The sequence below is a fragment of the Sus scrofa genome, chromosome 11 (genome assembly GCF_054392235.1).
Source record: "Sus scrofa isolate SSC_HxYL_T2T_F1_AM1 chromosome 11, Sscrofa_HxYL_maternal_Yorkshire_Landrace_v2.0, whole genome shotgun sequence".
Taxonomy (NCBI): domain Eukaryota; kingdom Metazoa; phylum Chordata; class Mammalia; order Artiodactyla; family Suidae; genus Sus; species Sus scrofa.
This window is the reverse complement of record NC_139393.1, coordinates 68,072,463-68,099,350: the sequence shown is the minus strand read 5'-3', so window position 1 is coordinate 68,099,350 and position 26,888 is coordinate 68,072,463. Positions and strand designations below refer to the sequence as shown.

Here is a 26,888-nt window from a genome sequence, read left to right as displayed (position 1 = left end):
AGGGTTTTAAATCCTGAGAAAATGAGGTTACAACTAAGTTTTTCAAATGTTATCCTGGGGATCCTATAGATGGGGTGCAGCAGCGGGGGACATGGAGAGATTGAATGATATTAGACTAAGTAGGGCACTTCTGCCTGCCATCATCTGTGCAAGATAACGACTGATGGTATAAAGGAGAGACTCAAGCGTATTTGAGGTTTGGTTAGGATGTGAAATCAATAGGAATCAGCACCAGCGAGAAGGTATCAAGGGTGATTCCTAGGTTTCCAGGTGGATGTGCTGAGCCAGAGGATCCCACAGAGCAACAGAGGATCTTAGGTTTGAGGGACAAGCTGATGCGTTCAGTTCTGGATTCCTCGGTTTTGAACAGTTTGGAGACATTCTGAGAAACAGTATTAAGTAGGAAACTGCAAATATAGGTCTCGTGCTCAGAGTCTGTCTTGGAGATAGAAATACGGTAGTCTTTTAATCTGAGAAATCCATTTCTAGCAGGCTGATGTGACAGGAGTCTCCAAAGTGACTCTAGGAATAAACCGTTTTTTACATCCCAGAAACCGGAAATCATCAGTGGTAGAGAATACGAAATTAAAGAAAGGGAAAAAAAGACATGCCTCTTAACTCCATTTCTTTTTATACTGGGAACTGTGGCAAGTGGTGAAAAGATAAAAAACTGAAAAGTTACAGATGCTAATATCATCACCTGGCCATGTCTGACTATCTAGGCATTAAAGAGAGTATTTTAAAAGGGGAGATTGTGTTCTTATTTCATATTTTTCATAAATATACAATTAATTTTGTCTTATTTAAAAAATCCCTCTCGCTTGTTAGAATGAATGTATGTTTTATTTTCATTTGCATTTATCCATTTCGTAATATTAATGGGGTTTCGTTTTTTCACTAATCTTAATATTTTCTTCTCAGATGGAGGGTTAGTAAATTTCAAGGTCAGAGTGTCCTTTTCCTCAGAAACATATTAGAAACCCCTGATATCCCTGTGTTCTAAGACCAGTGAGTGGATAGTCAGTCTGAGGAAAAGCCAACAGCAAAGTCAAAGGAGGCCACATTGGGGGCGGGGGGATTCATTCTATTACCTCTTGGGCTGGGACTCAGCAACGGGACTTCTACCTATTCCAGTATGGAAATAAGGATGCCCTATCAAGGGGATTGTGATGTGCCCTTTAATTGCATATATTATTTTTGATAAACAAGTAATAAAATATCACATTATATTAGCATTATATATTATGAATTTTAATATATTTATGAAGCATCATACCTTCATCCAAGTTAGGGAGGATACATCTGTGTGTCCCAATAATCTATATTTTTATTCATTTGTTTATTTTTTATCTTTTGAGGGCTGTACCCTTGGCATATGGAAGTTCCCAGGCTAGGGATCGAATAGGAGCTGTACCTGCTGGCCCACATCACAGCCACAGCAGTGTCAGATCCAAGCCACCTCTGCGCCCTACACCACAGCTCATAGCACACCGGATCCTAAACCCATTGAGCAAGGCCAGGGATGAAACCAATTTCCTCATGATCCTAGTTGGCTTCATTACCACTGAGTCGCAACGGGAATGCCAATAACCTGTATTTTTAAACCGGAAGTTTCGCATTACTTTTGGTGTGTACTCTGTAAACTAAAGAATTTATCCTAATGGTCCTTGTGAATATTGTAACTCTCAGTTTATACAGGCAGGGGTTGAATAAAAATGGTTAGTGTGAAGCCAGAAGAATAACGTGCCTTCAGAGATATTTAACTCAGGTCTGTTTACTCTCATCTCTCTATGGACAGAGATCACTTTTAGAAGGGCAAGAGAATGATTCGTTTTCTTTTTTTTTTTTTTTTTTTTTTTTTTCCCACTGTACAGCAAGGGGGTCAGGTTATCCTTACATGTATACATTACAATTACATTTTTTCCCCCACCCTTTCTTCTGTTGCAACATGAGTATCTAGACATAGTTCTCAATGCTATTCAGCAGGATCTCCTTGGTTTTTTTTTTTTTTTTTTTTTTCCTGTCTTTCTTATCGTTTTCTATTTTCACATTACTCTACCTGGGAAAAAAGACAGTTCAATTAAACTCACATAGAATCTTGAAGGGTGTTCCTTGTCTGGAGTGTGTTGCCAGAGCCCATGGTGAGATTTAAGGATGACCGTGACGGGAGGGTCCATTTCAAGCTCACAGCTGCCCATGGTCTAGCTCTAAACACAACGTACCTGTCTGGATATTAGGCTACATGACCTTACAGTTTCCCCTAAAAGTAGTTTACCTGTGGCCAAAGCCCAAGTCAATTGTGAAGCTTACCTCTAAGCAGAGTTTTACAAAGAGTTTTTAGCAGAAAATCCATAACATACCCAGGTAAACATGGGGTCCTGGTTAAATATATATTGGAAATGTGAGCCTCAATGTGGTGGATGGGCACTCTTTTATTTTATTTTATTTTTATTTTTTATTTTTGTCATTTTAGGGCCGCTCCCACGGCATATGGAAGTTCCCAGGCTAGGGGTTCAATCAGAGCTACCGACAGCAGCTGGCCTACACCACAGCCATGGCAAGGCTGGATCTGAGCCGTGTCTGCGACCCACACCGCACCAGCAATGTCAGATCTTTAACCCACTGAGCAAGGCCAGGGATCAAAGCTGAGTCCTCATGGCTGGTAGTCAGATTCATTTCTGCTGAGCTATGATGGGAACTCCCTGGGTATCTTCAAAAAGTAGAATTTATTAGAGCCTTGGATGCACGAATATGCATGGTGATAACCTGGAGTGCTCTCTAGGAAATAAATATTATATATTGTTTTTCCCCAAACTTAAGGTTGTACAACACTTTGGGAAATAATATCTACTGCTAATATCTGAAAGAATACTTGGGAACAGCAGAAAGCAGTTTTTAGGAGTTCCCGTCGTGGCGCAGTGGTTAATGAATCCGACTAGGAACCATGAGGTTGCGGGTTCAGTCCCTGCCCTTGCTCAGTGGGTTAACGATCCGGCGTTGCCTTGAGCTGTGGTGTAGGTTGCAGACGCGGCTTGGATCCCGCGTTGCTGTGGCTCTGGTGTAGGCCGGTGGCTACGGCTCCAATTAGACCCCTAGCCTGGGAACCTCCATATGCCGCGAGAGCGGCCGAAGAAATAGCAAAAAGACAAAAAAAAAAAAAAAAAAAAGGCAGTTTTTAAAACTCTCTTATATGAACCATGAGAGATTCTGTAAACCGACAGTAGGTCTCAAAGGCATCTAGGTTGAAAATCTGCCTCAGTCCTGCTCTACCTCCATGAACCACTCTGGCTGTCTTAGCTCTAAACTAGCATGTGATGTGTAGAAGCCAAGTGCCTGCTGTTTGCCTTCCTGCACTCAGAACTACAAGGTGGAGGGCGCGGTGTAGAATGACTCCCAGAATTATGCAGAGTAAATTACATGCAGGTCTATCACGATTTGTTTTTAATGTTTATTATTTTTGCTTTGCCCTTATTTCCAATAACCTAAATTGATAAATGGGATTTTTGACTGGGCTGAAGATAAATGCAGATATAACATTAATAATACTAGAGTATTTATCTACATAAAAGTTTAATGGAAGCATTTTGCACATTCATTAAAGAATCATAGATTATCACAATTGTCTTGCTGTGCTCTCATGGGAGATATGAAATGTTAGTCATTTAAGATTCATTGAAAAATTATAAATGCCTGAAATGAAACCTAATTCAGCACATGAATCAAGAAGTTTCCACTGTGGAGTCTGGAGGTCATTTCAGGTCAGCTGACATTGCCAGACACTTTAACAGGCACTGTGGATAAAGAGATGCAAAAGACCCAGTGAATTCTTTGGGGGAGCTTCCAATCTCTTTGATGAGATGGACACAGTAGAAAAAAATAATCCAGTCCATGTGCGGTGGAGGGGCCTGGAGAGGTACTTTAACCCAGAACGTGGATGCAAGCAGGGCAGGTCTGGAGAAGTGGGATGAGACTAATGAGGAGAAAGGGAGGAGACATGCCCCAGAGGACCTCACAGACCATGTTAAGGAGTTTGCCGCAGACACAGAGAAGGCAAAGAGTGGGCAAAGAGATGAATTTGGAAATCATTCCAACAGCCCAGGCAATGCAGCAGAAAGGCCAGATTTATCATTGAACCACAGGTATCTATCAAGCAATTCATATGTCCATTAAGGTTTAGACTCTATAGAAGAGACTTGTGGTTGACAAAGGGGAGGGAGAGTGGGAGAGGGGTGAAGTGGAAGTTGGGGATTAGTAGATGCAAAGTATTGTATATGCAATGGATAAACAACAAAGTCCTACTATATAGCACAGGAAACTATATACAATAGTCTATGATAAATCATAGTGGATAAGAATATATAAAAAGAATGTAAGTGTTCCCATTATGGTGCAGTGGAAACATATCTGTCTAGGAACGTGAGGTTGCGGGATCGATCCCTGGACTCACTCAGCGGGTCAAGGATCCGGCATTGCTGTAAGCTGTGGTGTAGGTCACAGACACAGCTCAGATCTGGCATTGCTGTGGCTATAGCGTAGGCTGGCAGCTATAGCTCCGATTAGACCCCCAGCCTAGGAACCTCCATATGCCACAGGTGCAACCCTAAAAAGACAAAAAGACCAAAAAAGAGGAAAAAAAGAATGTATATATATACATATATATATGTGTGTGTGTGTGTGTGTGTGTGTGAATCACTTTTCTATATAGCAGAAATTAACCCAACACTGAAACATGCTCTCTAGGAAATAAATATTATATATTGTTTTTCCCCAAACTTAAGAGTGTACAGCACGTTTGGAAATAATATCTACTGCTAACATCTAAAAGAATACTAGGGAACAGCAGAAAGCAGTTTTTAAAACTCTCTTATATGAACCATGAGGGATTCTGTAAACTGGAAATAGGTCTCAAAAACATATATATGAATCGCTTTTCTATACAGCAGAAATTAACCCAACATTGAAAATCAACTATTTTTCAATTAAAAAAAAAAGACTGTAGCGATACTGTGATGAACACAATATCTAACCTCTGCCCTCTGGGCACATACAGTTCAATATAAAATATTAAATAATAATTTTAAAACTGCATTTATGCAAAATGCTGTAAAGGAAAATTGACAAGGTTACCAGAACAGAACAGAGTTACCTAAGCTTTTCTACAAAGGCCAGGAAAAGTTTCCCAGCGTTGGTAGCATCCGAGATGAGACCAATATGAGTGGCAGCCCTAGTGTCGGATAAAGGTGGGGAGGGGCATGGTTGGAGAAGAGCCTACTTCCAGAAAAATTAACTGACAGGAGTCAAGGGAGAGGATTGTATGCTAAACGAATCAAGAGACCTCTAGCATGGCTGGAGCCAAGAAGTATTTACAGTGGTTCGAGACGAGGCTAAAGTGGCGATAAAGGCCAGATACGCAAAGCATTAAAGGTCAATATAACGGCTTTTAGATTCTATTCTAAGGTTATGAAGAAGCCATTGAAAGATTGCAAATATATTACAATTTATCCCTTGGAAAAATTATTCTGACTTCGGTCTGGAGAATAAACTTGAGATGCTAACACAATTACGGAAAAATAAAATGAGTTCATTTTAAGTTCGAACAGGGCAGCTGCAGGCCCATTCGGGAGAAATTCAGTGTCGAGCAGTGCCTGGTACACTGAGAGCCCTCAACGTACATTTGTTGCATGTTTGGACAAATGAATGAGATTATCCACCTATTCACTTTTAGCTGACCCAAACATTTCTTGAATGAGAAAAACCAGTGTTTCAAGGTCTGAACATTCACTGTCCAGGGGGAAAACAACACCCCGAAGATAAGGGCAGTCATTTTTTGTTCCCCGAAGGACCTTGAAGCATTCGTGATAAAATGTATAAACACATTTTTAGTGCGTCATTTGGATGACAAATGAAAAGACACATTGTTTCCCTGTATTCCCAAAGGCCAAGAAAGAGAACAAATCTATAAATGGAAATTATTCACTGGAATATACTGGGTTTCAATTTGTACAAGACAATTTTCAAAATTATACATTATAACAGTTTATAACAGCTTTATTGTTGTATCATTCATGTACCATAAAGTACACCCTTTTGAAATATTCAACTCAGTGAATTCTGAAATATTCAACTCTATTAGCCGAGATTAGCAATCATCACCACTATGTAATTTTACTATATTTTTGTCACTCCTCCCCCAAAGCTTCTATATGCATCAGCAGTAGTTCCCTCATCCTCCCAAGCCCTGGTAGCCACTGATCTACTTTCTGTCTCAGTGAATTTGCTATTCTGGACATTTTTCATAAAGAGAATCACAATGAATTCGGTCTTTTGCGACTCACTTCTTTCACATAGCATGTTTTCAAGGTCCAATCATATTGTAGCATAAGTCACACTGACGCATGTGCCAGTACTTCATTCTTTTTGTTGCCAAATAGCAACCCATCCTTTGGCTGTAAAACATTTTATTTATCCAAATATCAGTTGATGGACATTTAGGTCATTTCTACTTTGGGGCTACTGTGAATAAAGCTGCCATGAATATCCATACGTAAGCTTTTGTGAACATATGTTTTAAATTCTCTGGGGCATATACTTTGGTATGGAATTGCAGGGTCACACGGTAACTCTGTTTAACTTATGAGGAGCAGCCAAACTGTTTGCCAAAGTAGCTGTACCATTTTTACAATCCCTCGAGCAATGTGTGGGTGTTCCAATTTCTCCGCAGCCACAACAACACTTGCTACTGTCTATCTTTACACTAGAGCCATCTGAAAGAATAAACAAACAAATAAAAATAAAATTCCCTTGTGGCACAGTCGGTTAAGAATCTGGCATTGTCACCTAGACTGCTGCTGTGGCACAGGTTCAGACTTTGGCCCAGGAACTTCCACATGCTACAGAGGTAACCACAAAAAAACAAAACAAAACAAAACAAAACAAAACACAAAACTGAGGCAGAGGTAAGCATCCCTACCGCCTTGTGATTTTTTTTTTTTAATCTTTTTTTTTTTTTTTTTTTTTTTTTTGTCTTTTCTAGGGCCACTCCTGTGGCATATGGAGGTTCCCAGGCTAGGGGTCAAATTGGAGCTGTAGCCGGCCTATGCCAGAGCCACAGCAACTCAGGATCTGAGCAGCATCTGCGACCTACACCATGGCTCACGGCAACGCCGGATCCTTAACCCACTGAGCAAGGCCAAGGATCGAACCCGCAACCTCATGGTTCCTAGTCGGATTTGTTAACCACTGCACCACAACGGGAACTCCTATTTTTTTCTTATTAAACTGTACAACGATGAGCCTAGAGGTTGTATAGCCTAACTTGTTACCACTTAGGGACATTCTGCCTAAGAAATTGGATCAAGTCAGATCTTTGAGTATTTGTACCTTTCAAGTTTTAGCTATGTGATTTAATAATTAACTCCTTCTTAGGAAGATTTAAATGAATTTGACTTTCTGTCACTTCCACTAAAAAATTCCATGCATTATAAAAACTTTTCTAGTGCCTTTTTTCTTAATGTGTTAGATCAAAGTATAATTTTCAAAAAGATAAGAAGTGTGACTCTAAAACTAATGTATAATGAGAAGTTGTGAAATATTTGCTCAATTCCTTAATGAGTGAATGAACAGCACAGTAAAGCTGCTTGAAAGTATAGACCAGAGATTAGTATTATAGTTAGTGAAAGAAGGAATCCTGGAATATTATTCTAAAATTAGAAGTATGAGATGATTAATATTTTACAGTTAAATAAAACAATGACTTCCATTTTGCTTTCTCAATAAGAGAAAAATTTCTTGTGATTCAACAGGACAAAAAATGACTTGCAATGTATCAACCTTCTGTTAATTAACATTTAACTTTATAGACCACAGGATGGGCCTTGTATTAAGCAAAAGAGTAAGTAAAAAAGAAAAAAATTATATATACCTAGAATAGCCCCACTAAATAACAGAAATAGTATTGAAAAATGTTTACCTCTTTTTCATTTCTTGGATAATTTTTCTCCAAACTTTCTACTTTATTGCGGGGCATTATAACTACCTATCATTTGATAGTATGCTAGATTGTTTTTAGAATCCTTCTCTATCCAGTCAGAGGATAAAGGTTTCCTATCCCTAGATTAAAACCTGCAGGTCATCTTGAAAGGTACTGCTCCTTGCCCAACTGTGATATCCAGAAACAAACATCTATTATTGGTTAATAGAATGAGGTTGGATCTTCCTTAAATAAGACTATCCACCTTGTGCAGGCAAGTACAGCTCAAGGTCATTAAGCGTTTAGTACATAGCCTAAAACTGACCCTCTCATTCCCTACCATGCCCTTTTCCTGGCTTCCTATCTTTCATCACTCTTCATATTTCCCTTGGGCAATTTTGCCCCAAAGAACATCCCATCTGCTTATTTTAGTCTCCAAATAAGCACAGAGATGGTCGAAAAGGGAATAAAGAGAGAGTCAGCCTCGGTTTTAAAAGCTAGAAGAGTCTGCCTGTCCTGCTACTGAAGAGTTAGATGTCAGCCACCAGCCCTTCTGGTCCACTTAGACCTCGCGGGCTCAGGTAGAGAAGAAAAGTGGAAGGGGAGCAAAAGATTACACAGTTAGGCTGCATATTTTTGAAATGTGAAGACTTGGAAAATTAATTCCTATGATTTCTTCCTTACTTTGTTAAACGTAAAAGTGGAGAAGTGAGTAGAAACTCTACCCAGAGCCCACCATCAGGCCACTCTCATACACACTCATTTCCCCACCCCCCGCCCCCGCCCCCAGGCCCCACACTCAAGGCCAGCCAGACACAAGCAAGGGGACACTGACAGTCAGGGTCTTCTCTGATCATTGTGGACTAGATTAGGTCTCAAAACAACTAACTGAAATGGTTATTAAAGAAGAGACTCAGTGGCCACTCTCAGGGGCTTGCAGCCTCCACTGTGGAGCTTTGCACTCGGGGACAACTATAGACACAGAAAGACATTTCCCTGCTTAGTTCTTGGGGTGGCTAGGAGATGCCAAGCATGGCGGGAGCTATTGGTCATCCCCTCCATCCTACAGAGCTTATTCCGTACCCCCGTGCTGTGACCACTGACATAGTGGATCCAGATGCAGGGAGGCACATCTCGAGAGGCACTGTTTTTCTTGTCACTTCTAACACCTCCAGTGAGAAAATCTGGTTTCTAAGCACCACGGAGATTCTGGGCAGAATTCTCAGTGCAAGGCTGTGTGGTGTGTTGTGGCTCCAGGAATGTGGCCACCTGAGATGAGTCATGAGTGGCCACGGGGACCATGGGGGGCCAACTGATGGCCCTGCTGCTCTGTGTGATGCTGATCCTGGAGACTCCATGCCCAAGGGGGCTTAGCACAGGCCCTGATCCCCAAGAAATGGTGTGAGAGGCGATGGCTTTTATTGTTGGGGAGGGTGCTTAAAGCTTTGTTTTAATATATAAGGAAATGCAAAATAAAACTGCCCCCTGGAGTGTCTGTCCTGCTAGAGGAAAAACATCAAATTATTGAGAAGTTTTGCTACTTTGAATTTGGAGACCTTAAAGCGACTAGACTGGAACCCCAACTTGAGATCTCACTATAAGACACAGTAAATGTGAAGAGCATGAATAAGGAGCTGGAAAGCTACATTTCTTTAAATGGGTTTAACCCAGATACTTATAGAAAGCACAGAACGGAGCAAAATCTAAATGTTTACAAGTTCGGCTGATGGCTGACCTTAGAAGCAAGAGTAATATTTTAGGAGATGCATCAAGGGAAATTCAACAAAGCCACAAACAAAATAGCCTTCAACATCCATCAGAAGAATGGAGAACAGCTTCAGACAGCACTAAGAGAGCCTTTGGAGGTAAATCCAGTCTTCGGAATAGTATAAAGCTGCTTTCATAAGAATCTCACAAATAAAAGGGAAGAGTGGACAAAATTACTTTAGAGAGAAAAATGTTATCATAAAACTCTGCCTTTGGAGTAAGTTCTTTAAAGAGAGTCTGATCAAGCCTCTAACTGAACACTTGCTAGAAATGAGTAATTGTGCTGCTGTTCTTGGGGAAAGACAACACAAATCGTGGAAATGAGGAATTGGATATGCTGAAGACACCAAAAAACGGAAACCACTTAATTGGTGAAGCCAAAAGACTGCTGATTTATGAGACTGAGTTAATACTAGTTTACAAACTCTCAAAGAAAAAAAGACAGCAAATGTACACAAAGCTGACTGCAGAAGCTCAAATTATCAATGCACTTAAAAAATATCTGCATTTGAAATTCCCATCGTGGTTCAGTGGTTAACGAATCTGACTAGGAACCATGAGGTAGCGGGTTCAATCCCTGGCCTCGCTCAGTGGGTTAAGGATCTGGTGTTGCCTCGAGGTGTGGTGTACGTCGCAGGCGAGGCTTGGATCCGGCGTTGCTGTGGCTGTGGTGTAGGTCGGCAGCTACAGCTCTGATTAGACCCTTAGGCTGGGAACCTTCATATGCCGCGAGTGCAGCCCTAGAAAAGACAAAAAACAAACAAACAAAAAATAAATAAGTAAATAAATAAAATTCAATTGGCAAAAAAAAAATCTGCATTAAAATCAATGCATTAAAAATCTCCAACTGAGAAAGACTTGTTGCATCCAGAAAATATCCAGGGAGAAAGAAAGAGGCAAAAACTCCAACAGAAATATCATATCCTTGCTGAACTTCATCAAGGGAAAAAAATGTTTATGCGATATACAATTTAGAGATAATTTATTCCATTTAAGGTAGAGGAGAACTGTTTCAAACCAGCTGAAAACATCAGCGGTGCCTATGAACAGCTATAAACTTACAAAATTCACCAAAAAATTATTTCAGAAAAACAAAAAAGAATAACGGGGTATTATTATAACCTTCTTATTCCCAGTGGATAAAATCTCACATTAGTGGAAAAAGAGCTCTGTTACATAAGAGAAAGCTCAATAACACAACAAAGCAAATGTATATATTATGCAAACATGGAGGAAGAAATTTAAAAGCCCTGAAAACTAGCCTTCCATTCCTGATTTTCTAAAAAGTGCATTTACTAGGGGTCTGAGACTTCAACCAGGAATCCTCCAGACACCAGATCCCTGAGGAAGGAGAAGCATCTGACTTTGATGGTGAGGGAATGAAAAGATCCATGCCTGGCATCTACATCATGCCTGGTGTCAACCCTTGAGATCCCTCCAGTCTGGCTGACTCTATCCTGGGTCACAGGCTTCCAGAAAGACAGAGCTGTGTAATTAAAACTGGGATCTTAATAAGAACTTTGTAAAGAGGAACTGAATAAAAGGAATGCACAAGCCTGGGAAGAAAATATCAGGCCAGGAGGCATTAATAACAGCCTTCAAGGAGTTACCATCATGGCTCAGCAGTAACGAAACTGACTAGTATCCATGAAGATGCAGGTTTGATCCCTGGCCTGCTCAGTGGGTCAAGGAATCGGCATTTCTGTGGCTGTTGTGTAGGTCACAGACGCAGCTCGGATCCTGCGTTGCTGTGGCTGTGGTGTAGGCTAGCAGCTGCAGCTCCCATTCGACCCCTAGCCTGGGAACTTCCACATGCCATGGGTGTGGCCCTAAAAAGAGGACAAAAAAATAATAACAGCCCTCCTTCATATAGCTGACATTTAAGATGGCCAAGACTTAATCCCTATCTTCAAAACATCCCAATCTAGAGTACCGTGCATGGCAATGTAAGATGCAGATACTCATTTACCAGAAGGGTGAACTTTCCAACAACTAGAATTGTCCACAAACCTGACAGACCACTACTCCCAGAAACTTATGTTCAGATTTCCCCTTACAGGCCTTCAGGCCTTCATAGACATTTAATAATTTTTTTCTTTCTCAGGAAATAATTTTTTTCTTTCTCAGGAAAGATACCACTATCTTTCTCACAAAGGCAAAATTAATCATGCAACATTTTCAAAGTCTTATGAAATACCTATCCTTAAATTATTGTTATCTATTGTCTTTCTAAAAAAAGTTAGACTTACATCATACAAGGTATGTGGATCTTGATTGGCCTTCACCACTGCCAATCATTTCAAGAGAGGTTATCAAAAGGTCAAATTGGACCTGTCCTTCTCCCATGATCCATGTGTGCAGAGGCCAAATCTCCAAAAGGTGAAGGAGTTAGATCTAATCAGACATGTAAAGAACATTCTGAACAGCAGAGTCTGAAAATATTTTAGAAATATTTCAATACATCGTAATATTTATTCGAGTAGAAAATCAGTGGACAATAGAATGACCCTTCGACTAACCTCTAGGCAGAAAATTCTGTCTTGTTCCACATCTGAAAAGAACTAAATGGGCCTAGCACCGAGAGGAAAACCCACTAATTATTGCTACACACTTTCCTGATATCAATTCTGTAATAGCAAGCTCCCTGTCACTACTTGGTATCCAGAATTAAGTGTGTGAAAACCTATTAAAGTGATCTCTACATAGAATGATGAGTTGGACTGGATGACCTTGTCATGGTCTAAGGAATCTTCCTTTTCTTCTCTATTAGCTTATTGATTTTTCTATCTTTGGTTAGCCTACTTTCATTGGATTCTGTCTGAGCTGACTTTTACCCTAGAACCTTATATCTTCTCTCTTCAATTGTTGCTAATGTAATTCTTATGCTTTTCCCCCATTTCTTGCCAAGCTTCAGTCTTATCTGTCAAAAGAACCAGCTCATCTGAAGAATGTAATAATTAAGAGGTCAACAATAGCCCATCACATTAATTAAACAAACATTTGGCAAAGGCAAACATGATCTCTTTAAATACACGATGAAGACATTTTCAAGTAAGTTTTGCCCAATTACTCATAAACTCTGCCACAGGGAGCTGCTTTATAATCTTTGGGCACAGACCTTTATTCTGTGGCAGCCAAGAACAAAAACATATGTGAAGGAAAGCTCCTAAAAACTACAAAAACTTTGCTTCAGAGATAATGCCTTCTTGGCTTTTTGTATATTGTTGGAGGAGGTCATTGAGAGGACATGACTCTGATTGACCTATGAGCCAGAACCAGCCAATCAGAGGCTCCTTACCTGACTCCCCATCCTTGAAATGTATGTACCAGCCACCATTCCCACACTAGGAGCCATTTCAAGGACAAAGACTTAAGAGAGTAATGTGTTGCTTCAGCCTTATTTGTCCTATAATCTCTATCATGTAAAATTAAATACAGTGATTTTTAGAAAAATATATACCACACTATAGAAGAAATAGAACCAAATTAGTGCTTTACCCCAAATTATCCAGGCTATTATTTTAACTTTCTTTTCAATATATAAATAAAGATATCATTGAGATATCTAAAAACACGTGATTAATTTATTAGGCTTTCATTTTACAGATTCAGATAAATGCAGATGTGTAGAGAAGAAGTAATCAGGCATTGGTTATCTCAGGAGCATAGTTTAATTAGAGTGCATTAGTGTATACAATTCACCTTAAACTCAATTTTGATGGGTATTAAAATTGAGGTATACCGCTATTCTAAAGTAATTTGGATGCAATCAGCTGAAACCATACTAGTAGTGCAAAGACAAGAGAGGTGAAAAACTGATTTTTTATATAAAAATAGAGAGTGAGACTTTTATTGTTGAAAATTATGTTTTGGAACCCAGGACAGATTTAAAAACACAGACTTTTTGTGGCAGCAATTTCCAAGACGGTGACATAGTCTCCAGAGGAAGTCTCCCCTCCTCTTCCCTCTTATTTCCACACGCAAGGTACAGCCACACACGGAGCAATTTCAGAAACTGACTGAGCGACTCCTACACATCAAGCAAATGGGAAAATACCCATATGGAAAGAAGCGGGACAGGCTAAGAATTCTCACAGTAAACTCCACACCCAGCACAGTGTCATACAATCTACAGAGAACCCTCAACTCTCAGCTGTGGAAACACTGCACAAAACTTCTAACGTGCAGAAAAAGCGGTAGAGTTTACAGTGATAAACACTTGCATTAAAGAAAACTAAAGATCTGAAATAAACAACCTAACTTTACACCTCAAATAACTAGAAAAAGAGGAATAAACTAAGCCCAACATTACTGGAAGGAAGGAAATAATAAAGATTATTTAAGAGAGCAGAAATAAATGAAATTGAGATTAGAAAACAATAGAAAATATCAGCAAAATTAAGAGCTAGTTTTTCAAAAGATTAAAAAAAATGAATCTTTAGAGTAAGAAAAAGAGAAAAGATGAGTAAATTAAACTATAACTGAAAGAGGAGATGTTACCAACTGACACTGCAGAAATACAAAGGATCCCAAGAGACTACTATGAACAATTATGGGCCAAAAAAATTGGGTAGCTTGGAAGAAATGGATAAATTCCTAGAAACATAGATCCCACCAAGAGGCAAATATGACAAAAGAGAAAATCTGAACAGACCAATAATGAGTAAGGAGATTCAACCAATTAAAAAAAAAAACTCGCTAATGTAAAGCCCAAAACTAAATGGTTTCACTGCTGAATTCTACCAAATATTTAAAGAGTTTTAATTTGATAACTATACCTCAATAAGGCTGAAACAACTGTTTTATTTCTAAAATTGTATAAAATCAGTGTTCAGCTAAGTTTCTTGGTAACATTTGTTCCATTTAGAAGATGTTGAAATATTGAAATTAACCAATTTCCTGCATTCTTGTTTCTTCAATAAGTTAAGTAATAGGCTACACTCAACTAATAGCAAATAGAATTTTTTAAATATAGTTTTTATTTACAAAATGAATAAATGGTTTCCTACCAAGGAACCACCCAATCATTTCCTACCAAAAATCATTCCAATCATTTCCTAACAAGGGAATAATTTTTATCAAATCATTAGCAATTAATATCCATTAATATTAAAATACATCATAGGCTCCTGAATAATATTTTCTGAAAATTCCAGTTTTTCATTCAAGGAAAATTCTTACCATTATTCGTTGACATTAAATGCCCATTTAAAATATTTTTTGAACGCCATACCACATTAAGAAAGAGGTGTTCACTTTGAAAGAATTTCAAAGACCAGAGAAATCAAAGAAGTTATTTATGAAGAATATAATGTGATGATAATTAGTAGGTGTTAAATAGTTACCATGTACACGACACTAATCTCAGCGTCAATGCTTATTTTATTCTCACAAAAATGCAATGATGTAGGTACTGTTATTGCCCCATTTCAACAAAGAGGAAACTGAAGAAGGGTTAAATAATCCAGTGCCCAGACTCACAGCTAGTAAGTGGTACAGACAGACAGGAAATCCAAGATGAGAGTAGAGCCTGTGCTTTTTCTTCTCCATATTTGAAAGGCTCTCTGTTAATGCTTTACTAGATTTTTATTTTAATCTTCAGAACAACTGTCAAATTAAAACACTGTCTTATAAATCAGATTTTGTTTCTGCAATAGTTTACCAAACAGAAGGGACTTCCGATTTTCTCAGGAAACTGCGAATGCTTCTGGGTTTTTTTTTCCAGCTGAAATTCATCCAACAGAAGTATGAGACATCAGGAACCCCTATGGATTTCTTACAGTGGATATATGTATTTACTGAGAACTAGACTTAAAAGTGCTAGATCTCAGAGATTGCTTTGAAAATGTGAGAAAGTCATTATTTGCTGGCTCACCAGTAATTTATTTTGAATTGTTAAATTCATTGATGTGTGAACTGGTTATCACAGCTAGATAAACAGCTTATAAATCACTTTGAAGTTGGCATAAATAAATATTAATGACTCAATTTTCAAGGAATTTAAAGTCAGTTTCTCCTTCTGTCACCATCAATAAAAAAGAGAATCTCAGTTGTTTCATTTGGAAAAGAATTTACAATTTATTAGTAATAATTGATGTTTTTCAAGATAGTTACAGGACTATTTATTACATGAAATAGAATTATTTGCTTAATAAAAAAGAATGCTCTTTGAAAATCCACCAAAGAGTTTCACTGGACAAAAGTGCTAAGATTTATTCATTGGAATTCTCATCCTGGCTCAGTGGGTTAAGAACGCAACCAGTATCCATGAGAATGCGGGTTGGGCCCCTGGCCTTGCTCAGTGGATTAAGGATCCCGTGTTGCAGCAAGCTGTGGTGTAGGTTGTAGATGCAGCTTGGATCTGCCATGGCTGTGGCTGTGACATAGGCCAGCAGCTGCAACTCACATTTGACCTCTAGCCTGGGAATTTCCATATGCCGCAGGTACAGCCCTAGAAATAAAATAAAATAAAATAAAATAAAATAAAATAAAATAAAATAAAATGTAGTTATAAAACACAAGCATGATGATGATTCTAATACTTTAAGATACTAAAGTATCTTGTTTCACTGGAGTTTGCTTAGAGCTGGCCCCAAGATAGAGAAAGAAAAATCAAGCTTCTCAGGTACCAGTCCCTACCAATATGAGTCTCACCTTACTCCACTTCAAACATCACTTCCCTCTTCACACAGGACAAAACAGACTCAGAGGCTTTCAGTAGCTTGTCCAGACCACAGGACTAAGGATGAGTAAAGGCAGGATTTGACAATGTGTCTAACTACAAGTCTGTGTTAGTTTAGCCTCTGGAATAGAAACACAGAAAATTTTCTATGTGATAGATTTTAAGGACACAAAAAGGCCTCAAAAATACATAATAAAAAGAACCTGAAAAATCTGTTCACTTCTAGAGGGAAGGCTGACACATTGTCCTGCCCACCATTGCTGCACATAGTGGGGCATCACTCCAGGACCTTGCTTCAGACGTGTAAGCTCCCTCATCCATGAAACCACTGAGGTCTCTGTTTGACTCTGGTCTCTTTCTTTGGTCTTAAAGCTAGACAAGGATGGGCCTTATATGCCTGTGGGCTGCAGCCTAACAATTGGCTGGGAACCAAGGAAACTCCTGTGAGCACTGAGATGTTGAGACATTAGGATGGGGATGGGAAGTTGCAGGTGCTGTCCACTAACACTTGGGTCCCGAAAGTTGTGGGTAAAATCCTGAGCTGGCTGTCCACTAAGATGGGGGGCCCAAAAGTTCTAGGAGTGATCTCAAAAGTTGTGGGGCAAATCCCAGGGTGGCTTGTCTGCCAGTATGTGGGTCCTGTGGTGGCAGCCTTGGATGAACGGAGGCTGCCAAGAGATCTGGAGAACAATGGCTCCTGATGACCCTGCTATTGCACCCAAGTGAGCCATTCGTAATTGGTTAAATTAGAAGGAACTGGTATTTCTGTTCTCATGCTTTTGAGATGTAAATGATCTACCTGAATTCTCTGGGACTTTAATCTTACGTGATCTCTTAGAGTAAAGGAGAAAAAAAAAAAAAGGGCTTTTAGGTAAACACTGCAGAAATAATTATCTGTTGAGAATGTCTATCTATAATGGTCTCTCCAGGTTTTGGTAACTTGAAACTGAAGTTGAATGAAGAGAATACATTGCTATGATGAGTCATTTCAAATAGGATAAAATACTAGAACATTAATGGTTAAGCAAGTCTAAGTGTATCTACTTTTGTCTGCTTAAGAGAGGAAGACTAAAGCATTAAGTTTTCCAATCAGGAAATGTACAATTACTTGATTCTTGGTTTTTGCCAGAGATTAGGGTTTTCTAAGGCTAAGATTATAATCAGGCATAATTCTAGTTGCTGTAACCAAGTTTATTAACACACTGTCATTAGGTGTTTAATCCTGCCTTTTAAAGACTTTTATCTTCTATAGACAGTTATTGTTTTGCTCTTATGTTTTGCAAAAGGGCTTCATCTTCAAGAAGATTCATAGGAAGGACCTTTTGACAATAACAGATCTCTAATGAACTTCAGATCATATTCTGAATTGGGTAAGAAATTAAAGAATCCTAATGGAAAACCCAATGGCTTCATAAAAAGTTAACAAAAGGATCGGTTACTGAGTGAACTGGTGTATATGGGTACAATTTTTTATGGGTTTTGTCTAGAATGTTACTGGTTTTTAATCTGTGATGTCCAGAGAGAGGAAAGTGAAGTGAGCTATGACTTAACAGCAATTTGGGAAATTACATCTCTGAAAGAGTTAAAACATTCTTTTCTCTTTGACTGGTCCTTCCAGAAACTGGAGACTCCTGGGTTCTGAGCCATCTTATCAAGTGAATGGGAAAAACTCTCTCCTGGCATGTGCAGGAGTCTCCATATTTTGGGGACGTCTAGAAGAGAGGATACCAAGGTGGAAACTTCTGCCAGGCCTCGTCATGGCTTCCTTTCTTTCTTTTTTTTTGGTTCTTTTTTTGTTTTTAGTGGATATAAAAATGTCTTTATTCCAATCTATGATGTAGTGGTAGACTTTGAAATATTAAAATGTTAATGCTAAGGAAGAAAACAGGCATATTATCCTAGATTTGGATAATTGATAAGTCTATTCTAAAAAAACACTAAATAAATATTTGTTCAACACGGATCTGTTTCCTAAATGGCCATGCATTTGCTACTTAATTTTTAAAAAAGTTTTATTAGGAAAGTCTATTCAGCAAGCATTGCTGGGAAACCTGGACAGCTGCATGCAAAGCAATGAAACTAGAACACACCCTCACACCATGCACAAAAATCAACTCCAAATGGCTGAAAGACTTAAATATACGACAGGACACCATCAAACTCCTAGAAGAGAACATAGGCAAAACACTCTCTGACATCAACATCATGAATATTTTCTCAGGTCAGTCTCCCAAAGCAATAGAAATTAGAGCAAAAATAAACCCATGGGACCTCATCAAACTGAAAAGCTTTTGCACAGCAAAGGAAACCAAAAAGAAAACAAAAAGACAATTTACAGAATGGGAGAAAATAGTTTCAAATGATGCAACTGACAAGGGCTTAATCTCTAGAATATATAAGCAACTTATACAATTCAACAGCAAAAAAACCAATCAATCAATGGAAAAATGGGCAAAAGACCTGAATAGACATTTCTCCAAAGAAGATATACAGATGGCCAACAAACACATGAAAAAATGCTCAACATCGCTGATTATAAGAGAAATGCAAATCAAAACTACCATGAGATACCACCTCACACCAGTCAGAATGGCCATCATTAATAAATCCACAAATAACAAGTGCTGGAGGGGCTGTGGAGAAAAGGGAACCCTCCTGCACTGCTGGTGGGAATATAAACTGGTACAGCCACTATGGAGAACAGTTTGGAGATACCTTAGAAATCTATACATAGAACTTCCATATTACCCTGCAATCCCACTCTTGGGCATCTATCCGGACAAAGCTCTACTTAAAAGAGACACTTGCACCCGCATGTTCATTGCAGCACTATTCACAATAGCCAGGACATGGAAACAACCCAAATGTCCATCAACAGAGGATTGGATTTGGAAGATGTGGTATATATACACAATGGAATACTACTCAGCCATAAAAAAGGATGACATCATGCCATTTGCAGCAACATGGATGGAACTAGAGAATCTCATCCTGAGTGAAATGAGCCAGAAAGACAAAGACAAATACCATATGATATCACTTATAACTGGAATCTAATATCCAGCACAAATGAACATCTCCTCAGAAAAGAAAATCATGGACTTGGAGAAGAGACTTGTGGCTGCCTGATGGGAGGGGGAGGGAGTGGGAGGTACCAGGAGCTTGGGCTTATCAGACACAACTTAGAATAGATTTACAAGGAGATCCTGCTGAATAGCATTGAAAACTATGTCTAGATACTCATGTTGCAACAGAAGAAAGGGTGGGGGAAAAACTGTAATTGCAATGTATACATGTAAGGATAACCTGACCCCCTTGCTGTACAGTGGGAAAATTAAAAAAAAAAATTAAAAAAAATTTAAAAAAAAGAAAATAAAAAAGTTGTATTACAGTTGATTGACAATGTTCTGCCAACTTCCGCTCTACAGCAAAGTGACTTAGTTATACATACATACACATTATTTTTCTCACATTATCCTCCATCCTGTTCCATCACAAGTGATTGGATATAGTTTCCTGTGCTGTACAGCAGGATCCCATTGCCCATCCACTCCAAATACAGCAGTTTGCATCTACTAACCCCAGACTCCCAGTCCATCCCACTCCCTCTCCCTCCTCCCAGCAAACACAGTCTGTTCTCCAAGTCCATGATCTGTTTCTGTTTTGCTGATAGATTGTGCCGTATTTTAGACTCCATATATAAGTGATATCATACAGTGTCTGCCTTTCTCTTTCTGACTTACTTCATTCAGTATAAGAGTCTCTACTTCCACCCTTGTTGCTGCATTGGCGTGACTTTCTTGACCTTGAAAGGCCTTTGGGGAATTCAGTCTGACACTCCTCCTAAGGAGTTCCACCATGGCCAATATATAATCAATTGACCAGACTTACTTTGCAAACAAATTTAGTCTTGAATTGGCTGTTTTTGGTGGAAATGAAGGTAATTTTATTGAAAACAGTATCATGTTTCAGCAGATGTTAAATTCTATTTCTCTTCATTGAGGTCTAGATTTATACAAGGTACTGTATTAGACATACTTTTGCCCTGATGTTCAGGAAGGGAAGAAAATTATCTAGTGAAGTTGTCACAGAGATAGCAACTCATGATGTGTGACACAGCTTGCTTTGAATGTGCTGCTAAAAGCAAATGTACAAGGCTTGTGTGACAACTGGGTAGACGTGATAAAATGTAAGGACTACAAAGTGTTTCCCCATTAGCATACCTCTGAGCCTGTTCATGAAGTTCAATTAATTTCCTCCAACATGGATGACGAAGCAAATATAAAGAAGGCCTAGCACCGAGGGACATGATCTGGACCTGGAGTATGAGCCAGCACGTAAGCATCAAGGGATGGATATTTTGATCATCAGTGCTTTCTGTCAAATAATTTGCAGTCGAAAGGAGAAGTGATGGAAAATTATGCATATAGGGAGGTACAGGAAGGTCAGAAGGCTAATGCATGGTTCAGCTTAAACTTTACTGACCAAGGTAGCCTGTGTTGTGGCCTTTCAGATATGTGTTATACATCTGCCTTTGCCATGGAGGAAGAAAATGCACTTGAAAGTTAGAATGGAGCAGCAGTGGTTCAGACACCTAAGGTAAGATGAGTGGCCATTGCAGACATGATTTTATTATTTTTTTGTTTAATTTTTTTTGTCTTTTCTAGGGCCGCACCTGTGGCATATAGAGGTTCCCAGGCTAGGTGTCTAATCAGAGCTGTAGCCACCAGCCTACGCCAGAGCCACAGCAACACGGGATCCAGCCGCATCTGCGACCTACACCACAGCTCACAGCAACATCGGATCCTTAACCCACTGAGCGAGGCCGGGAATCAAACCCACAACCTCATGGTTCCTAGTCGGATTCGTTAAACAACCGATCCATGACGGGAACTCCAGACATGATTTTAGACACATTCCTGTATTATTGAAAAGTTGTATTACAGACAAAACCACAAGTGAGTGTGGTATTATCTCAGAATGCAATTAGTGCTTGTATTTTGCTTCCCTGGGTTATGCCTGTTAGATGTCTTACGGTTCATCCCTCATCTGAGCAGAGGAATCTCCTTGATGTCTGAGAGGCAACACCGGCTTTGCTGCAAAATGAGTCTAACTGCTGGGTCCACAGCAAGATACTATTGTCATCCTCCTCTGGACGTCCATAAAGATCGACCCAGATACTGTAACTAAGACTCTCACTATCTTCCTGTCCCGGGTGCCAATACATCAGAAGGCCCCCACTGATAAATATGAACTGACTGCCTATGAGCTCCCTGGGCTATGCCGTGTGGAATGGAATAGTCTGGCTCTGAACACGCAAGTCCAACTAGTGGCATTCACTATTTTTTTGTTTAGAAAGGCCTAATGGGTCCACTCCTAATGACACTCAACATAACTTGGGGTGACACAGCTGTACTGTGACTGCTGACTCCTGGCTAGACAACTGGAATGTTTCCTTTCAAGATGGGCCCTCCCCTCCTCATGGGGCTGGCTCTGGGTTTAGGAAAACCAGAACTGGCCTTACCTTTCTTATAACTGGACAAGACGCTGCTGTTCCTGACCCCCTCTCCATTGACCCAGTAAGTGTTTAGATCCAAAATTTGTCCACATCCTGGAAAGTGACTGTTCTTACCATACTAAGAATCTTACTCTTGATACACTTTGGTGGCTTCTGTCTGTATTGTGTTTGGGGTTTCTGGCTGCAGTACCCCCTACATACCTGAGGGGCCAACCAACCAAGATCATAAGGGTTGTGCATGTTATGTAGAGGTGGAGGGTATGGTCAGACCCCTCACGATGGCTATTCTCTTGCTCTCTGCACATCCCCTGCCCTCCTACTGTTTCTGAAAGTATTAACTTGTTAAGCTGCCATAATTTAAACTACATAATCATGTTCCTATAATCCACACAATTTGTGGACACAGCTAACTGTTCTTAGCAATTAGTAAACACTGAGTGGTCGCTTACCTGTTCCGCTAACTTCTGTCCATCAAGGTGAGCCTGCATCACAGCATCATTAACGAGCAAATGGAAGTTCAGGAGCACGTGTTCAATGTCATAGGTTCCATGCATGGCATCTGATAGCTCTTCCAATGACCGGATGTACACATGCCAGTGTGGGTTAAGCTCTGCCATGTGTGCCAAGCAGCCTCGGAGAACATTGAGGCAATACCCCATGCAAGGCTTACTGAGAGCCAGGCCTTGGCAGTGCGGGCAGTACTGCATCCTCAGGAGGGCTCTGCTGCACTCTTTGGTGAAGTGCAGGTGGTCTGTGGTATTGATGACTTCAATGCCCAGATTCAGCGCCTGCAGAAACGTGCGGCTGGGCAGCAGGGAGCGCCCCATCTGCCCCAAGACCCTTTGGGGAATGTTACCAAAGGGACCAATGTCCCGGCGGGCCATCCGGATGCATTCGGAATATTCCAGAGAACTGTCCATCACACCAGGGTTAATGAGATGATTGTAGACCAGAGGGAAAAGACTGTCGAAGAATCTGTTCACAAATTCTTCAGGATTTACATCTGCACCAAATAAGTAGAGCCCAACATCAGCAAAGAACTCCTGGATGGAAGCAGCAGCCTCTAAGGCCATGTTTCTGTAGGTGTTGCAAAAAAGTATGCTGGTGTAATTTTCTGCTTGTCTGATGAGAGTTTCAAGAGTTTCTGAAACAAAGCACAAGTAAAGGATGAAATGGCTTAGGATTCATTATAAACTGTTCATTCAGCTGCTCCAGAGAGTAAATCTGCATAATGCATCAAAACTAACCTAAGGATCTAACTGGGAAATAGCCTACTAAACCCAAGTAAGTTTCCAAGTTCAATGGCTGGTGGAAGGTGGGCATTATGCACAACCCAAGTTTTAGAGACGGGTATTTCCTAGAAGCAAACATAAAAGTATAGAAATCAAAAGGAAGCTTCATGTATAGTAATTTCTTACTTTTATTCAGTCAATCATAACCCACTAATGAAAGAAAGAAAGTGTCACTAAGAAAATCATTTCCAGAGTTCTCTTCGTGGCTCAGCAGTTAACAAACCCAACTGGAATTCATGAGGATGCGAGTTCAATCCCTGGCCTCACTCAGTGGGTTAAGGATCCGGCATTGCCGTGAGCTGTGGTGTAGGTCCTAGGTGCAGCTCAGATCTCATGTGGCTATGGCTGTGGTGTAGGCCGGCAGCTGTACCTCATATTCACCCCCTAGCCTGGGAACTTGCATACGCCACAGGTGCAGCCCTAAAAAGCAGAAAAAAAATAAAATAAATAAAATCATTTCTAATCATGAGTTCATTATTGATAAGACAATGACATTAAATATTTGACTCAACACCACTGTATATAGTTTCTTTTTTTCCTTTTTTTTCCAGAATGAAAGCTAGCAGATTATAGATTAGTTAGTACCAAGAGGGGCAAAATTCCCAAAGGGAAATCTGACAATCCTCAGATCTCCTAGTATGTTCAAATTAAAAAGAAAATAAAACATTTCACAATTAAACCATCCTTAAAATTGTCAAACCTTGTTAATCATTGGGGAAGTCATGAGCCATATTGATGAAATGGGTAAGTGTGTGATCCCTTCTCAACTGTCACTGATGTTTTTATCATCGTATCTTCAAAGACTTTACTGTGGGACATTGTATCATCTTTCTTCTGTAACGAATACTTCCAAATCAATTTCTCCACCGAAAGAACAGAGAACAGTTTATTCGCGAATTAAAAGAGGTTGTAGTAATTAGCAAGTGAAAGTTGTATTTCAAAACCATAGCTTTAGGTGGCAGGCAACCATCTTGAACATATGAGTAATTACATTTTATAATTAGCCTAAATATGATGCTGGCCAGTGTCAACATATAATTAATTATAAAATAAATCGATAAAATTATCTCCCATAACCCCAATCTCACAGTTATTTTAAATGAGGTTGTAAAAGACCACACAATAATTCAGTAAGCAAACCATGGAGTATTTTACAAAAAGTGATGAAACAAAACAGTAGAATAAAATAAAATGATAAAAAGCAGAGTCACAGGGAGAGCTACTAATGAAGTGAAACAGTGTCATGAATATGCCATAATGTCCTAAAAACAAATAAAACCACTTTCATAAAGAACTCGGACAAAATACCACACCGTATATTCTGATACTCTTCTAAGACTGATTTCTGTTGCGTTCCAGGCTTTCGAGTGATGTATCAAGGTGCATGTTATAAGCTTAATGTCTGTGTCTCCCTTAAAACTTATGGTGAAGCTTAATTTCCAGTGTAATGGTATTTGGGAAGTGATTAGGTCATGAGGGTGGAGCTCTCATGAATGGGATTAGTGACCTTACAGAGACTCCAGAGACTCCAGAGAGCTCGGCTGCCCCTCTGCCACGAGGACACCACGAGAAGATGGCCATCTGTGAAGCAAGATGTGGGCCCTCATCAGACATGGGACCTGCTGGTACCTTGATAAATTTCTCTTGTTTATAAACCACCCAGTCTATGGTACTTGGTTACAGCAGCTGGAACTAAGATAATGCCTCTACCCTGCAATAAAAGCCAACAGTTTTAAAGGCTGTTGCAAGTCTATTGCAACATCCAGCCCTCCAAACTCAAGACTGGTAACTCCGCACGACTCCTGTATTTGCCCATTTCTCTCCAGTGCCCACTAGGATATAAGCTACATACTATGTATTCTATAAAATGTGAAACAATAGAATTAGCATGGTAACTGAAGGCTTCAACTGAAATTAGCTGCTCTCCCTAATTAGACTGTTAACATGAGGTTTTCCCAACTTGCCTGATCACCTGGGCTGTGGGGGGAAACTGCAGATTTCCAGGTCTTTGCACTGGGGATTTCAACTCAATAGGTTTGTCTTTGTTCAAGAATCTATGTTTGACAAGCAGCCCCAGTGATTCTTTCAACCTGGCTAGTTTTTGAAACACTGCAATTGCAAGTAATTTATGACACACTCTCTGTGCAAGCATTCCACTAAGAGTCTGACCCAGAGCTGCAATCTCATCCACCACACTGTTCTCACAGATCCACAGGCATTGAGTGTGAAAACTAAATTAAAACTTTGTGGTTGCATTTATTCTAAGATTGCATTTTTTCTCAATAGTATAGGCTCATTTTTCTCAGCAATGTGTTTGTTTCTATGAACTATGAGGTTGTGAATGATTTTTTTTGTTGTTTGTCTTTTTAGGGCCACACTTGTGGCAAATGGAAGTTCCCAGGTTATGGGCTGAATGAGAGCTGTGACTGCTGGCCTACACCATAGCCACAGCACACCAGATCCAAGCTGCATCCACGACCAACACCACAGTTCATGGCAGTGCCGGATCTTTAACCCACTGAGCGAGGCCAGGGATTGAACTCCCAACCTTATGGATACTAGTAGGGTTCATTACTGTTGAGCCATAGCAGGAATTCCCTACAAATCATTTTATTTACCAATAATGGTTAAGTAGCAATGTTTTCAAATTACATGGGGTTTTTTTAAGATAAAGTAAGGTTAGATTCAAAGAAACCCATAAATCACAGGCACTGTTACATGCTTTCCACCAGGCTTTTTTTTTTTTTTTTTTTTTTTTGTCTTTTTAGGGCCACACTTGCAGCATATAGAGGCTCCCAAGCTAAAGTTCGAATTGGAGCTATAGTTGCCAGCCTATAGCACAGCCACAGCAACACTGGATCTGAGCCGAGACTGAACTACACCACAGCTAATGGCAATGCCAGATCCTTGATCCAATGAGCAAGGCCAGGGATGGAAACTGCATCCCCATGGATACTAGTTTTGTTCGTTAACCGCTGAGCTACAACGTGAACTCTTCTACCAGGCTTCTGAAGGTGAATCCTATACGTGTGCTTGTGTCACAAAAACCTGCCATAGATCCCCAGGACAGTGACTGTCAAATGCTACCCTAGGCAATACAAAAGTTCCATCTGATTTCTGCCAACTCTAAATGATACACACACACAATTTTTTAAAGTAAAAAATAAAATGTTTCTTTATAAATTCCACTTCCATTTGATTTATAACTTACAATGACTTGGGAATATATGGAATTTAACTTTTCAGTTGCTATAACTAATAGGTTTTGCAAATTAATTTATTTTATGAAAGCAATAGCAGGAATATACTTAATATTTAGGTGCATCCATTCAAAAATAAAATGAGAACATACTCTGAATAGTGTTATTTTTTCATAAGGCTGCTCTGCACTATTGGCAATAAATTAATTTGATTACTGTTTGAGTTAGTAATTAAAAAATAAATTTCTATAAAAATCTACAATCTTTATTTTATTTCAGAAAAATTTTCCTGATTTAGTTTTATTTTTTAAACAAAATAACTTAAAAACTGACAAAAATTAAAAACTCACTTTACAGGAACACTTAAAAACTTTCCTTTGATATTGTATGCATTAAGATTTTACTTTTCATAACCACATATTGATTTTACTACCCTTGAACAAGAGATTTCATACTCTCA

The 26,888-nt window shown here is 39.4% G+C and overlaps 1 protein-coding gene across 5 annotated transcripts in view; it reads right to left on the bottom strand.

Annotated features, from left to right (window-relative positions):
• The window catches only part of GPC5 (glypican 5), a 1,359,194-nt gene that overhangs the window by 1,085,151 nt on the left and 247,155 nt on the right, over positions 1–26,888 (bottom strand). For all 5 annotated transcript variants that reach the window (XR_014820113.1, XM_021065368.2, XM_084982488.1 and 2 more), the window contains one exon: positions 22,386–23,080. Coding sequence is in view for 4 of the 5 variants with exons in the window: in XM_021065368.2 (XP_020921027.2) it covers positions 22,386–23,080 (695 nt within the window). In the remaining variant the exon portion in view is untranslated. The remainder of the gene's footprint in view (positions 1–22,385; positions 23,081–26,888) is intronic.